The 11,554-nt window shown below is 30.0% G+C and overlaps 1 protein-coding gene across 1 annotated transcript; it reads right to left on the reverse strand.

Moving 5' to 3' along the window:
- Positions 1 to 2,051: 2,051 nt before the first annotated feature.
- MYB59 (myb domain protein 59) lies at positions 2,052 to 3,801 on the reverse strand. The gene is made up of 3 exons (XM_028220055.2): positions 3,628 to 3,801; positions 3,380 to 3,509; positions 2,052 to 2,816 (listed from the first exon to the last, which is right to left on the reverse strand). Exons 1-3 carry the CDS (start codon positions 3,743 to 3,745, stop codon positions 2,315 to 2,317), a joined length of 750 nt encoding a protein of 249 aa, XP_028075856.2. The 5' UTR covers positions 3,746 to 3,801; the 3' UTR covers positions 2,052 to 2,314.
- Between the last annotated feature and the right edge of the window lie 7,753 nt (positions 3,802 to 11,554).

Consider the following 11,554-nt stretch of genomic DNA (forward strand, 5'->3'; position numbering starts at 1 on the left):
GACGTGGTTGACATGTGGCGATGATGTGGCGATACGTGGCGCTGACGTGGTTGACGCGTGGCAGTAACGTGGTGCTGACGTGGCAATGACATGACTGCTAGATGGTGGTGACGTCACGAACACGCACACACTACTCTTCTTCTTCCTTCCGCCGCCCGTCGATCGCGTGCTTGAGACTGGTGTGACGCGTCAGTACCATCAATAGCGCGTATGGTGTGTTTTTGAGATTAAGACTCACGCGCTTTCTTTAGGTGGCACGTGAGAGCACGTGGAAGCTTGTTTAGGGCTCGGCTTTGCAGTTTTGGACTCCTCTCGTCGAGAGCTTCTTTCTAGTATGCTCAAAAATAAATTTCGAGCATCTCGATTTCTGGGCAATTCTGAAAAACACACCCTGTTTTTCCGAAAATCCACCAACGCGGCTCTAATACCACTTGTTAGAATTAAGGCACACCAAGAAATCAATCACACACAGAAAAGACACAAAATATTTACGTGGTTCGGCAATTGCCTACGTCCACGAGAGAAATATCCACTTTAGAATTTTCTTGGAGGGAGTTACAATACTCACACCTCACTCTCTCTCTATAACACTCTCACTCAAACACACACTCTGTGTTTTTCTATGTTTATTCCCTTCCTCCTCACCTTAATTTATATAGAAAAGAGAATGAAACAAAGTCAAGCAAGAGAAGTTATTGGGTTGGCTGCCACCTGCTATCTTCCCTCCTACTTCTTGACTTGGAGCAAACCAGCCAACCTCTAACTACTCCTCCATGTGGCTGGAGCAGCTAACAAATATAGCAATTGGGAGTGATAATTTTTGTAATTGGCAAATCATTTATGAGATTAATGGAGGAACTAAACAACTTCCAACTCTTATAAAGCTTTTTTTTATACATTAGATAAAGATGACTTTGGATGGCAGGCAATAAAGTGATATGGAATTCCCCGTCTCTAAAATACGTGTTTCTTTATCATAATATAATCTCAACTTTATAATAATGTTGCGGGAATCTCGAATTCTAACCAAAAATTGCGCCTCAAGATTTTCAATTTGGAGATTTATTCCATATCAAGTGATTAAGAGTGCAGTGGGGAAAAAATAAAAAATTTGGGAATAGATAATTCTCTGCCCAGCTAAGCATAATAATGAATTATGCCTAAATTGAAAAAGAATGCAGTTTTTTTTATTTACACAAACCAATTATAAAATTAGAGATAAATCGCGCTTACATGGTTTGTAAGATTCGTAAAAGGTGGGATTCAATAAGATGGTTGTTAAATAGAATGCAATTCTATTATTTTCATAAAATTAATTTATGTTAAATCAAATAAAATCGTATTACATGAATGTAAAACTCACAAAATATGAAACTTATTTCATAAAAGAAAGTTATCAGGATCATGTCCACATTAATGATAATTTTTTTGTATTCTTAAATTTTTTCAATGGAATGAGAAATAATAATGCATTATCTCCATGATTGACCAACGAAAATCTCTTGTAGTATTTAGCATCAAGCCATCGTGGCTACAAAAGAAGCCATCGTGGCTACAAAAGAAGCCATAATGATAAAACTATTATTAGACTGGATTATTCGTCCCATTATTGGAAAGCCTTTTTGACTATGGATTTTGATTAGCTATTCCACTCTAATTTTTTACAGCTTTACCATCCCAGCTAGAACTCCACTAAAGGCACAAAAACTTTTTATACTTAATTGTTGCCTGTGAGATTTCCTATCAGTAACACCATCATACACATACGTTGTTCTAGAACAATATTATCTGATATCATTGATATCGATATTTAAAATTATTATTTGTACAAAAATTAAAAAAGAGAAATTAGTTTTAAGGGATTGGCATAGTGGGTATAACATGAAATTTGAGAGTGTGCCCAGCCCTCATGGGTCAGTCTATGTAAGATGTTTATTTTGATTTTAAATAAGTTTCTCATAAGTGAACGGTGAAATTGATATCCTGAAATTAGTTGAGATGCTTGTAAATTAGCTCGGACACCTGATTATCAAAACAATAAAAACAAAATCTTTAAAGGCATAGAACATATTGACATTTTGAAAAAGGAACACAAACTTGTATTGTACATTACATGCATTAAGATGCATGTTTTTAGGCTATCTCTATCTTCACAGAAAGTTAGAGCGCACACAAGGACACAGACACACACAGACTACTACAACATGCATGAGATGGTTACAATGATTTTGGGAGAACCAACCAAATTAAAGACCTTCCTTACGAGACTATTTTACATCTATGAACAAATTTGAATAAATAAAAATTATGATAATTAGCCGGTTAAATTCGAGCTCTCTTGATCATAACATGCAAAAAATGGATCGGTTATGGCGGGAAACATCTTACTCTCCTCATTTTCTTCCATCATCCAAAGCATGTCAGGAGGAGGAGGACGGTAGTTCCAAATTGGAGAAGCCATGATTGTTTCACAAACTGTTTTCATCGTGTTGCTTTCAGATAGAGCAATATCTTCCCATATGTCATCCATGGAGTACCCTGTTTCGGTACTCTCTCCCTCTTCAAAACCCTTATTTATTCCCTTTGGAGTCAACATCTGATGATGATCCCCACCGGTATCGTAGAAGCTTCGTTCCTTGGTCTCCACGAAGGGCATCGAGTCCACCGGAGGATTGTTTGAGACCGAGGAAGATGAATTTGAAGGTGGTGACATGGCCCTTTTCCTCTCCTGAGCCTTCTTCCTCATGTGAGTCCTCCAGTAGTTCTTGATCTCGTTGTCGGTCCTCCCCGGCAACTTGTGAGCAATTCTTGACCATCTACACGTGATTGTAGGTCACATATAAATTCAAAAATACTAACATATGTATTAAAAATTGAGTGACACAATTTTTTTAGCAGTTGAATTGGCAAAATGACCTCCTTTGTGTTCAAATCTCTTATCTCACAACAATCGTGATCACTAGATCATGTCTTGAGGTTACCACACCTCAAGATTTTCAATGATTTAATAGATGTAGGTTTTTTTGAGATAAGGGAATAGAGAAATTTAAGAGTAGAAGATTCTTAGTTTAAACTAACCACATCAACTATGAATCAATGACACCTATATATTAAGATATCCATACCAGTATTTAAAATCATGATTTATGCATGTAAAACATAACAAATCAAAGGGTATATATGAAACTATAGTTAGTGAATAGCATAAGATGTTCTTTGTTTACATCTCCTATCTCAAAACACTCATGTTCATTAAATATGTTTTGAGATTATATATTACATAATCTAATGATTATGTGTGTTTTGAAACAGAGGACCAATAGATTTAGGGACAGAGAATCGTGACAGTCAGATAAGCATATGTATAGATTTGTCAAACCTATTTCCCCATTTGGACTGAAGTTCCAAGACAAGGCGTTCTTCAAGGGGAGTCATCTTGGACCTTTTGAGACCCGGGTGGAGGTAATTGACCCAACGCAACCTGCAACTCTTTCCTGTTCTTTTCAAGCCTGCAACACAAAGTTTACAACAAAAACAAACACACGCACAACACCCAATACCGATACGGGTTAAAACTTGGAGCTCCAAACGTACCCGTTTATTATTCGTCTCCCGCCACCTTCAAACCTGAAACTTTTGCTATGGAGTCCCATCTCCGATCACCAAACAAATTCACATAGAAAACCAGTTGTACATCTTCTTGTTCTGTCCATGGTCCCTTTCTGATCTCCTCCTCTTTCACCATCTTCTCTCTCTCTCTCTCTCTCTCTCTCTTTCTCTTCCTTTGCTTTGCTTCTCCGATTCCTTTTGCTTTACATGGAAACTTAAGGGGGGTGCGTGCTACTAGTATTTATATACAGAGATGCATTTAATTTTTTAGTTATTTTAGTTTGAAAATAAAATAGTTTTATTATGATATGAGTGTTTTTTATTTTTTTTTTTTTAAAAAATAATTATAATTTAAATGTAACTACTTTTAACAAAAATTAAAAAAGTTATTTTATCATTTTATAATTATTTTAGTCCCAAGACTCATGTGCATTTGTAGTGACCCTTTGTGATGTGTTTGTCTCATTTTTAAATAACATAAAATATACTTAAGTGTGCCTAAATGATACGTTTTGGTGTCTCCCATAAAAAATAATTTTAAAAAATTGATAGGCTTGGTGTCAATTTAATTTTTAGGATAAATTACACTGACACCCCCTGAGGTTTAAGTTTATTACAATTTTCTCTTTTACCTTTTGGAAATTACATCTCCTCCTGATATTTAAAGTTTCATTATAGATTCTGCCCTTCAACAATTTATTTTTTTAAAATACCAAATTTGCCCTCATTGAGTAAATTACATTGACACTTCTCACATTTTAGAAATTACAATCCCCTCCCTAAGGTTTAAAGTAGCATTACCAATTGTCCCATCGGTTAGATTTAGTTGGAAAAAAAATTTATTGAAAAAAAAATTAATTAAAAAAATTTTTTGTTAGTAAACTTTTTAAATTTCTGTATAAAAACTAACGTAAACTCATTTTTTAAATTTACGTTTTTTTCTCAAATTTACAAACTGAGACAACCATTTATAAACCAAAAAAATTATCAAACAAGTTTTTATGACATTTTTTAAAATTTTTGTAAATATAAATTGAAAATTGAAAACGAAATGATTACCAAACAGGCTTTAGATGGTAAAAATGTCGTAAAATTTACAAATAATTAAATAAGTTACCAACGTAAGAAATTACTTATCAAAAGATTCTTAGGCTATGTATGGTTTGATTTTTAGAATTTTTTTTAAAAAAATTAAAAATTATTTTGGTTAAGAAATAAAAAATAAAAAATAAATATCATTTTTATATAATTTTTATCTTTCGAGTGGTTAGAAATAATTTTTTACAAATTAAATTGAAACATCCATACGTATGTATATAACCTACCCAAAAATTAAAATGATAATTATTTTTTACCCTTAAATGATAATTATTTTTTATTTTTTATTTCTTAACCAAATTAATTTTTAATTTAAAAAAAAAAATTCTAAAAATCAGACCATACATAACCTAAGAATATTTTGATAAATCATTTCTTACGTTGATAACTTATTTAATTATTTGTTAATTTTATCACATTTTTACCATCTGAGGCCTGTGTGGTAACCATTTCGTTTTCAATTTTTAATTTATATTTACAAAAATTTTAAAAACTGTCATAAAAACTTATTTGATAATTTTTTTACTTTATAAATGGTTGTCTTAGTTTGTAAATTTGAGAAAAAACGTAAATTCAAAAAATGAGTATATGTTAATTTTTAAATAAAAATTTAAAAATTTTACTAACAAATTTTTTTTTCAATTTATTTTTTTTTTCAATTAATTTTCTTTTCATGAATTTTTTTTCCAACTAATACTAACCGATGGGGTAATTGGTAGTGCTACTTTAAACCTTGGGGAGGGGATTGCAATTTCTAAAATGTGAGGGGTGTTAATGTAATTTACCTAATGAGGGTAAAATTGGTATTTAAAAAAATAAATTGCTGAATGGGGGAATCTGTGATGAAACTTTAAACCTCAGGGGGAGATGTAATTTCTAAAAGGTGAGGGAGGAAATTGTAATAAACCTAAACCTCAAGGGGTGTCAGTGTAATTTACCCTAATTTTATCTATGAAGCTTTTAATTTAGTTTTTTTATAATACAATTATCTAAGTTATTAACATAATGATAATAATAAAATAGTGTAAGACTATGTTTAGATGGTTAAAATTTTAGGAAAAATAACAAAAATCTCATTATTAAGATTTAATATGAAATCGACCAAAGAATTAACCGCATAAAATACTTTCGACCATACAAATTAGGTGGTGAGCTTATTATAAATAATATAATTTCACTAAAATTATTTTACTTTTATTTAATTATGTAATCAAAGACTTATTGTTCTTGAATTATTCAAATACTTGGATGAAATTATTTCAATCATTAAATTATTGAATAGTGGATTCTTAATAATAAAATTTTCATTCCGCCTCCAAATTCTTACCATCCAAATAGTCTTACCATGTTTCAAATGAGTTTGATAAAATTAATTTTTTTTATTTAAAATTAAATTAATTTGATTCAAATTATTACAAATTTAATTGATTATGATTTTATTTGTTTTTAAATCGAGATTCGAATCTTAGCCGTGGAAGTGCTGCGCGTAAGCGGTGCTTCCTTCGGTAATAGGATAGGAGGCTCGTGCATATGACGTCGGCCATTATAAACAGGATAATCTACCATGATTTCATTTGGGTAGAATTTTTTTAATCTGATTTTTTAATTTTTTGTTATTTTAATGTGACTAAAAAATTTTATTTGTGAAGAATTTTTGATTTTTTTATAATTTTGTAAGAGAAAAAATGAAATAATTATGATTTAGATGTGATATTTACCTTATTAATTTTTTAATCTATTTTGTCTTTTAGTAAACAATTAATCTCAACTCACTTACTAAACGAAGCCAATAATTAAGCAATGGATCTCTTGTTGACGTAAAATTTTCATAACTTGCCATTCATGTAATGTAAGTTTTTATTTTTAATTAAGTGTTTGGATAAGTTTGAATACAAATAGTCTTACTATGTTTGAAATGTGATTGATATAATTAATTTTTTTATTTAAAATTAAATTAATTTTATTCAAATTTAAAAAAATTAATTACAAATTTAATTGATTATGATTTTATTTGTTTTTAAATCGAGATTCCAATCTTAGCCGTCCAAGTGGTGCGCGCAACCGGTGCTTCCTTCGGTAATAGGATAGGAGGCTCGTGCATATGACGTCAGCCATTATAGTCAGGATAATCTACCATGATTTCATTTGGGGAAGAATTTTTTTTGGGTGGCGTTTGGTTATTATTTTGGGCTAAATAATCACAAAAAAAGATTAAAAAAAAAGTTAAAAATTATAAAAAGACCAAAAAAAACTTATTATTTCAAAGTTAAAAAGTCAAAAAAGTCAATCAAAAATACCAAACGATAAAAAGTTCTCAGGTTAAAAAAGTCAAAAAAATCAAAAAATTAACTAAAAAAATCATTATCAAACGGAAGCTTAATCTGATTTTTTTACTTTTTGTTATTTTAATTTGACTAAAAAATTTTACTTGTGAATAATTTTCGATTTTTTTATAATTTTATAAGAAAAAAAATAAAATAATTATAATTTAGATATAATATTTTATTTTATTAATATTTTAATCTATTTTATCTTTTAATAGATAATTAATCCCAACTCACTTGCTACACGGAGCCAATAATTGAGCAATGGATCTCTTGATGATGTAAAATTTTCGTAACTTGCCGTTCATGTAACGTAAGTTTTTATTTATATTTTTAATTAAGTGTTTGGATAATCTTGCATATCGACTAATTTCAAATTTTAAAATTAATGATTTCACAAACTCCAGTAATCTTTTGAAATAACTCAAGATCTTGTTTCGACCAATTCTTTAAGTTTAGGATAAATTATAAATACATTTCTGAGATTTGTTTAAAATATAGATGCCTCTATAGTTTGAAAAATTACAAATACTTCCTTTATTAGAATTTTTTTATTTAACAGAATTAACTAAAAAAATAAAATTCATAATTGCTCTCTTATACGATAATAAAATTACCAAAATTATTAATTGAAACATATTTTTAACATCATTAAAAATATTAATTGACTTGATGATTTATTAATGAAAGGAGCGATTTATTATGAAATTAGAAACCTTAAGGGTGGAATATTCTTTTTAAATTATAGGGGCAATTCGCATTTTAATCAAACCTCATGGGTGTATTTATAATTCACCTTAAGTTTAACATAAATTGAGTTTTGATATCACAAGACTTTTTTTCTTCTTATTTTTAAAATCAAAATTTACCATTTTATAAGGTTTACCTATATGTATTATTTTTTAAAGGGTCTAACTCTATTTATGGAGTTTTCAGAATATATTTTGTGAACAAAAAAAATTAATACTAGTTTCATGAAAAAAATCAAAAAATAAATAAAATTCATTATTTTTATATTTTTTGGTTGAAAGTAATTTTAAAAATTTTAAAAATATTTTTTTATTAGTGCTTAATTTTGTCAAACTAATTTCTAAATTTTAAAAGAAAAAAAAATATGTAAAATTCTATTCAATTCTATTATTCAAACTACAACCTAAAAAAGAGAAAATGGAAAAGAAGGATTAGCTAATATATATGTATGGAAAAGAAATCTTGATTGGCTTTAATATATATGTATGAAAGTTGATGGAAGTTGCTAGATCTTCATCTCCTTCCTTCAAATTTGGGGGTGGCCCCCCTTACTCAAATAAAGGCCATGTACTTATGAAAGGGGTGGTGGAGAAATGGAAAGGCGCTGACTTTTTATACAAATGAGTAAGATTTAATTTTTATGGATATAATTAGCATTTTCTATTTATGATTGAAGCTAACCATATTATATTTCATTCATGACTCTGTCTCTTATTTACGCTCTGTTTAGTTGAAAAATTTTAAAAAATATTTAAAAAAGAAAAAAGAAAAATATGTGTAAAATTTTGTGAAATGTATATATATTTTATTCACATTCTATTTATCTCTTTCATTTTTCTTTTTAAATCCCTTCCCTAATTATTCTAGCAAACAGCATTAGGAGTTTGTGTACTCGTCCTCTTATCTCAATAATGGATTCCTTTTGTGGGTTGGAATAAATCTGATCTACAGACCGAAGTTTAGAGGTTACGATGATGCTAGGAGTCCCCATCTTTTGGTGTTCCCAAAAAAAAAAAAAAAAAAAGATTGTTAAATAAAGGCAAAAAAATATAAATAATAAATAATTTTAAAAATATCAATTGTCTCCATTATGCCAATCAAAAAGTTTGTGAGCTTGAGGATTAAAAAGGTGAAATTTAAGAAAAGAATCAATGAGCCAAACGTGCTGAGACTCGAGCCTCTTAATATTGATTTATATGATTTTCATTGGTAAGCTATTTTTGAGACTTTGTTGAAAAATATTTTTTTCAAATATTTTACTTACATTATATTTAATTAAATAACGAAGAATACATAAGATGCAAAAAATAAAATCTAAAACCTACATATTTTCAATTTTTATTATTGTCAAACACTGAATTAGATTCTTTTATTTTATGTCTTCTTCAAATTGATTTAGGCTTTTAAATTTTCCAAAGCTCCTTAACCTTATTTTAAGTTATGTTCGGCCGTAAATTTTGAAAGAAATTTAAAAACGTAAAAAGAAAAAGTAAGAAAAATATTAATAAAATATGAACTAAATTTATTAATTATAGGGTAACATGTTAATGATAGCAGGCTACATTGATGTGATTAGTGATATGTATGAAGGAGTGATAACCACTATTAGATCGCCTGCTTGATAGACAATTAAATTTTCTTTCACTGTAGGGTTATACCAAGGATCTAACTTAAGTCCTTATCTTTTTGCTTTAGTTATGGATGAGTTGACGTGAAATATTCAGGATGATATGTCATAGTGTATGTTTTTTGCAGATGATATTTGTGTTAGTGAATGAAACTAGAGAATGAGTTAATACAAAGTTGGAGATTTGGAGAAAAACTCTTGAATCTAAAAGATTCCGGATAAGTAGAATTAAGACAGAGTACATGGAGTGCAAATTTAGTAACAGTAACAATGAAAGCAGAGGAGAAGTGAAGGTTGAGAACTAATAACTGCCTAAGAGTGAATATTTTCACTATTTAGAGTCGATTATCACAACAGCGGGGGAGATTGATATGGATGTGGCCCATAGTATTAAGGCGGGATGGTGTAAGTGGAGAAGTATGTCTAGGATACTATGCGATAAACGAATACCCACTAGATTAAAAGGTAAGTTCTATAGAACGGCTATTAGACCAACAATGTTGTATGGGACAAAGTGTTGGGCAACCAAGAAACAACATGTAGATAAGATGAGTGTGATTGAAATGTGGATGCTCAAATAGATGTGTGGCAAAACTAGACAAAACAGAATTAGGAATGAGTGTATTCGGGAATGGGTAGGAGTCGCAAAGATAGAAGATAAGTTAAGAGATAATCGATTGAGATTGGTGGGTGTTTGTTTGGGTTTTTTTGAGCCAACTTATGGCTTCTGATTTTTGAAAAGCTATTTTGGACTGTTTGGTTAAACTTATTTCAAACAACTTCTGATTCTAACAACTTATTTTAAGTCAAAAAAGCTGATTCTGAGAAGCTGCTCACCCCTTGCTTCTGATTATCAACTTCTGCTGTGGACATGTTAATTTACGGTTATACTCTTAATTTTTTATTTTTTATTTTTTTAAAAAATAGAAAAAGACCCAAATGGATTATAGAATATTATTTTTTTTTTATGAGAAATATAAACAAGTAGTGAATAATAAAAAATAAAAATTAATTGAAAAACTACTTCACAGCTAATTTAACAAATACTACTCAGCAACTTAAATCTATAATCCAACAGTTACACCAAACAGATTAACAACTTCTGATTAAAGTCATAATCTATAATCTATAATCTATTTTAACAGCTACACCAAACGGGACCATTGTTTGGTCACATTCAATGGAGACCAACAGAGGCAGTAGTAAAGAGAAACGATATTGCAATGGTAGATAGGAGTGTTGGGGGACGGGGGACGCGTAGATTAACATTGGCTAACGTTGTAAATAGAGATATGGATCTACTTAATTTGACTAACGAAATGGACTCTAATAGAACCGTGTGGAGAAGAAAAATTCATATAACCGATCCCATTTGATGAGATTTAAGGCTTTGTTTAGTTTGGTTTGATTTACGGTAACATGTTAATGAATTTTTCATTTGATGCGTTGAAATTAGTTATATCGTTGCAAATATGTGAGGTTTATTTAACGAGGTGAGTTTAAAAAACACGCCTGTTGTAGCTAATTATGGTATCATTTTGCTTTTTATTCTTAATTTATTTATTTATTTTTAAAATGGAGAGTAAAACTAGTTTGACATATTGTTTTGATCAGTTATTTTCATGAAAATTTTCAAAATAACGCCTTTTTGTTTTTAAATACTTGTAAATTATATTATGAACGGTTGGTATTTTTAAAATTTTCATGGGCACTTGCGTTATGAATTCAATTTCGAATTTCCTTTGTCCATAGGCCACGTCTTCAAATACTTTGTCCATAAGAATAAATTGGTATAAAATGATCAAATTATTCATATATATATATATATATATTATACAATTTACGCTCCTTTCAAAACTCTAATTCTCAGGCCCTCTCTCTCTTTACTCTCTTTCTTCCCTCTACTCTCTCTCTCTCTACCGTCCTATTCGTACTCCTTTCTTAAAACCAAACCCTACTCTCTTTTCATTTCTCTCTTCCTTTCTCTTTCTCTCTGCCGACAGACTCCATCGCTACCGTCTTCTTTGATCTGCCGCCGTCGACAGCCTTTCTTACCGCCACATCTCTCCTACCACCGGTATCTTCTCTTTCATCTCCTCTCTCTGTCACTCGAGATGGTGTTCACTGTCCCTCCCGTGATCCAACG

Source organism: Camellia sinensis, chromosome 3 (genome assembly GCF_055761805.1).
Source record: "Camellia sinensis isolate YWXY chromosome 3, ASM5576180v1, whole genome shotgun sequence".
Classification (NCBI taxonomy): Eukaryota; Viridiplantae; Streptophyta; class Magnoliopsida; order Ericales; family Theaceae; genus Camellia; species Camellia sinensis.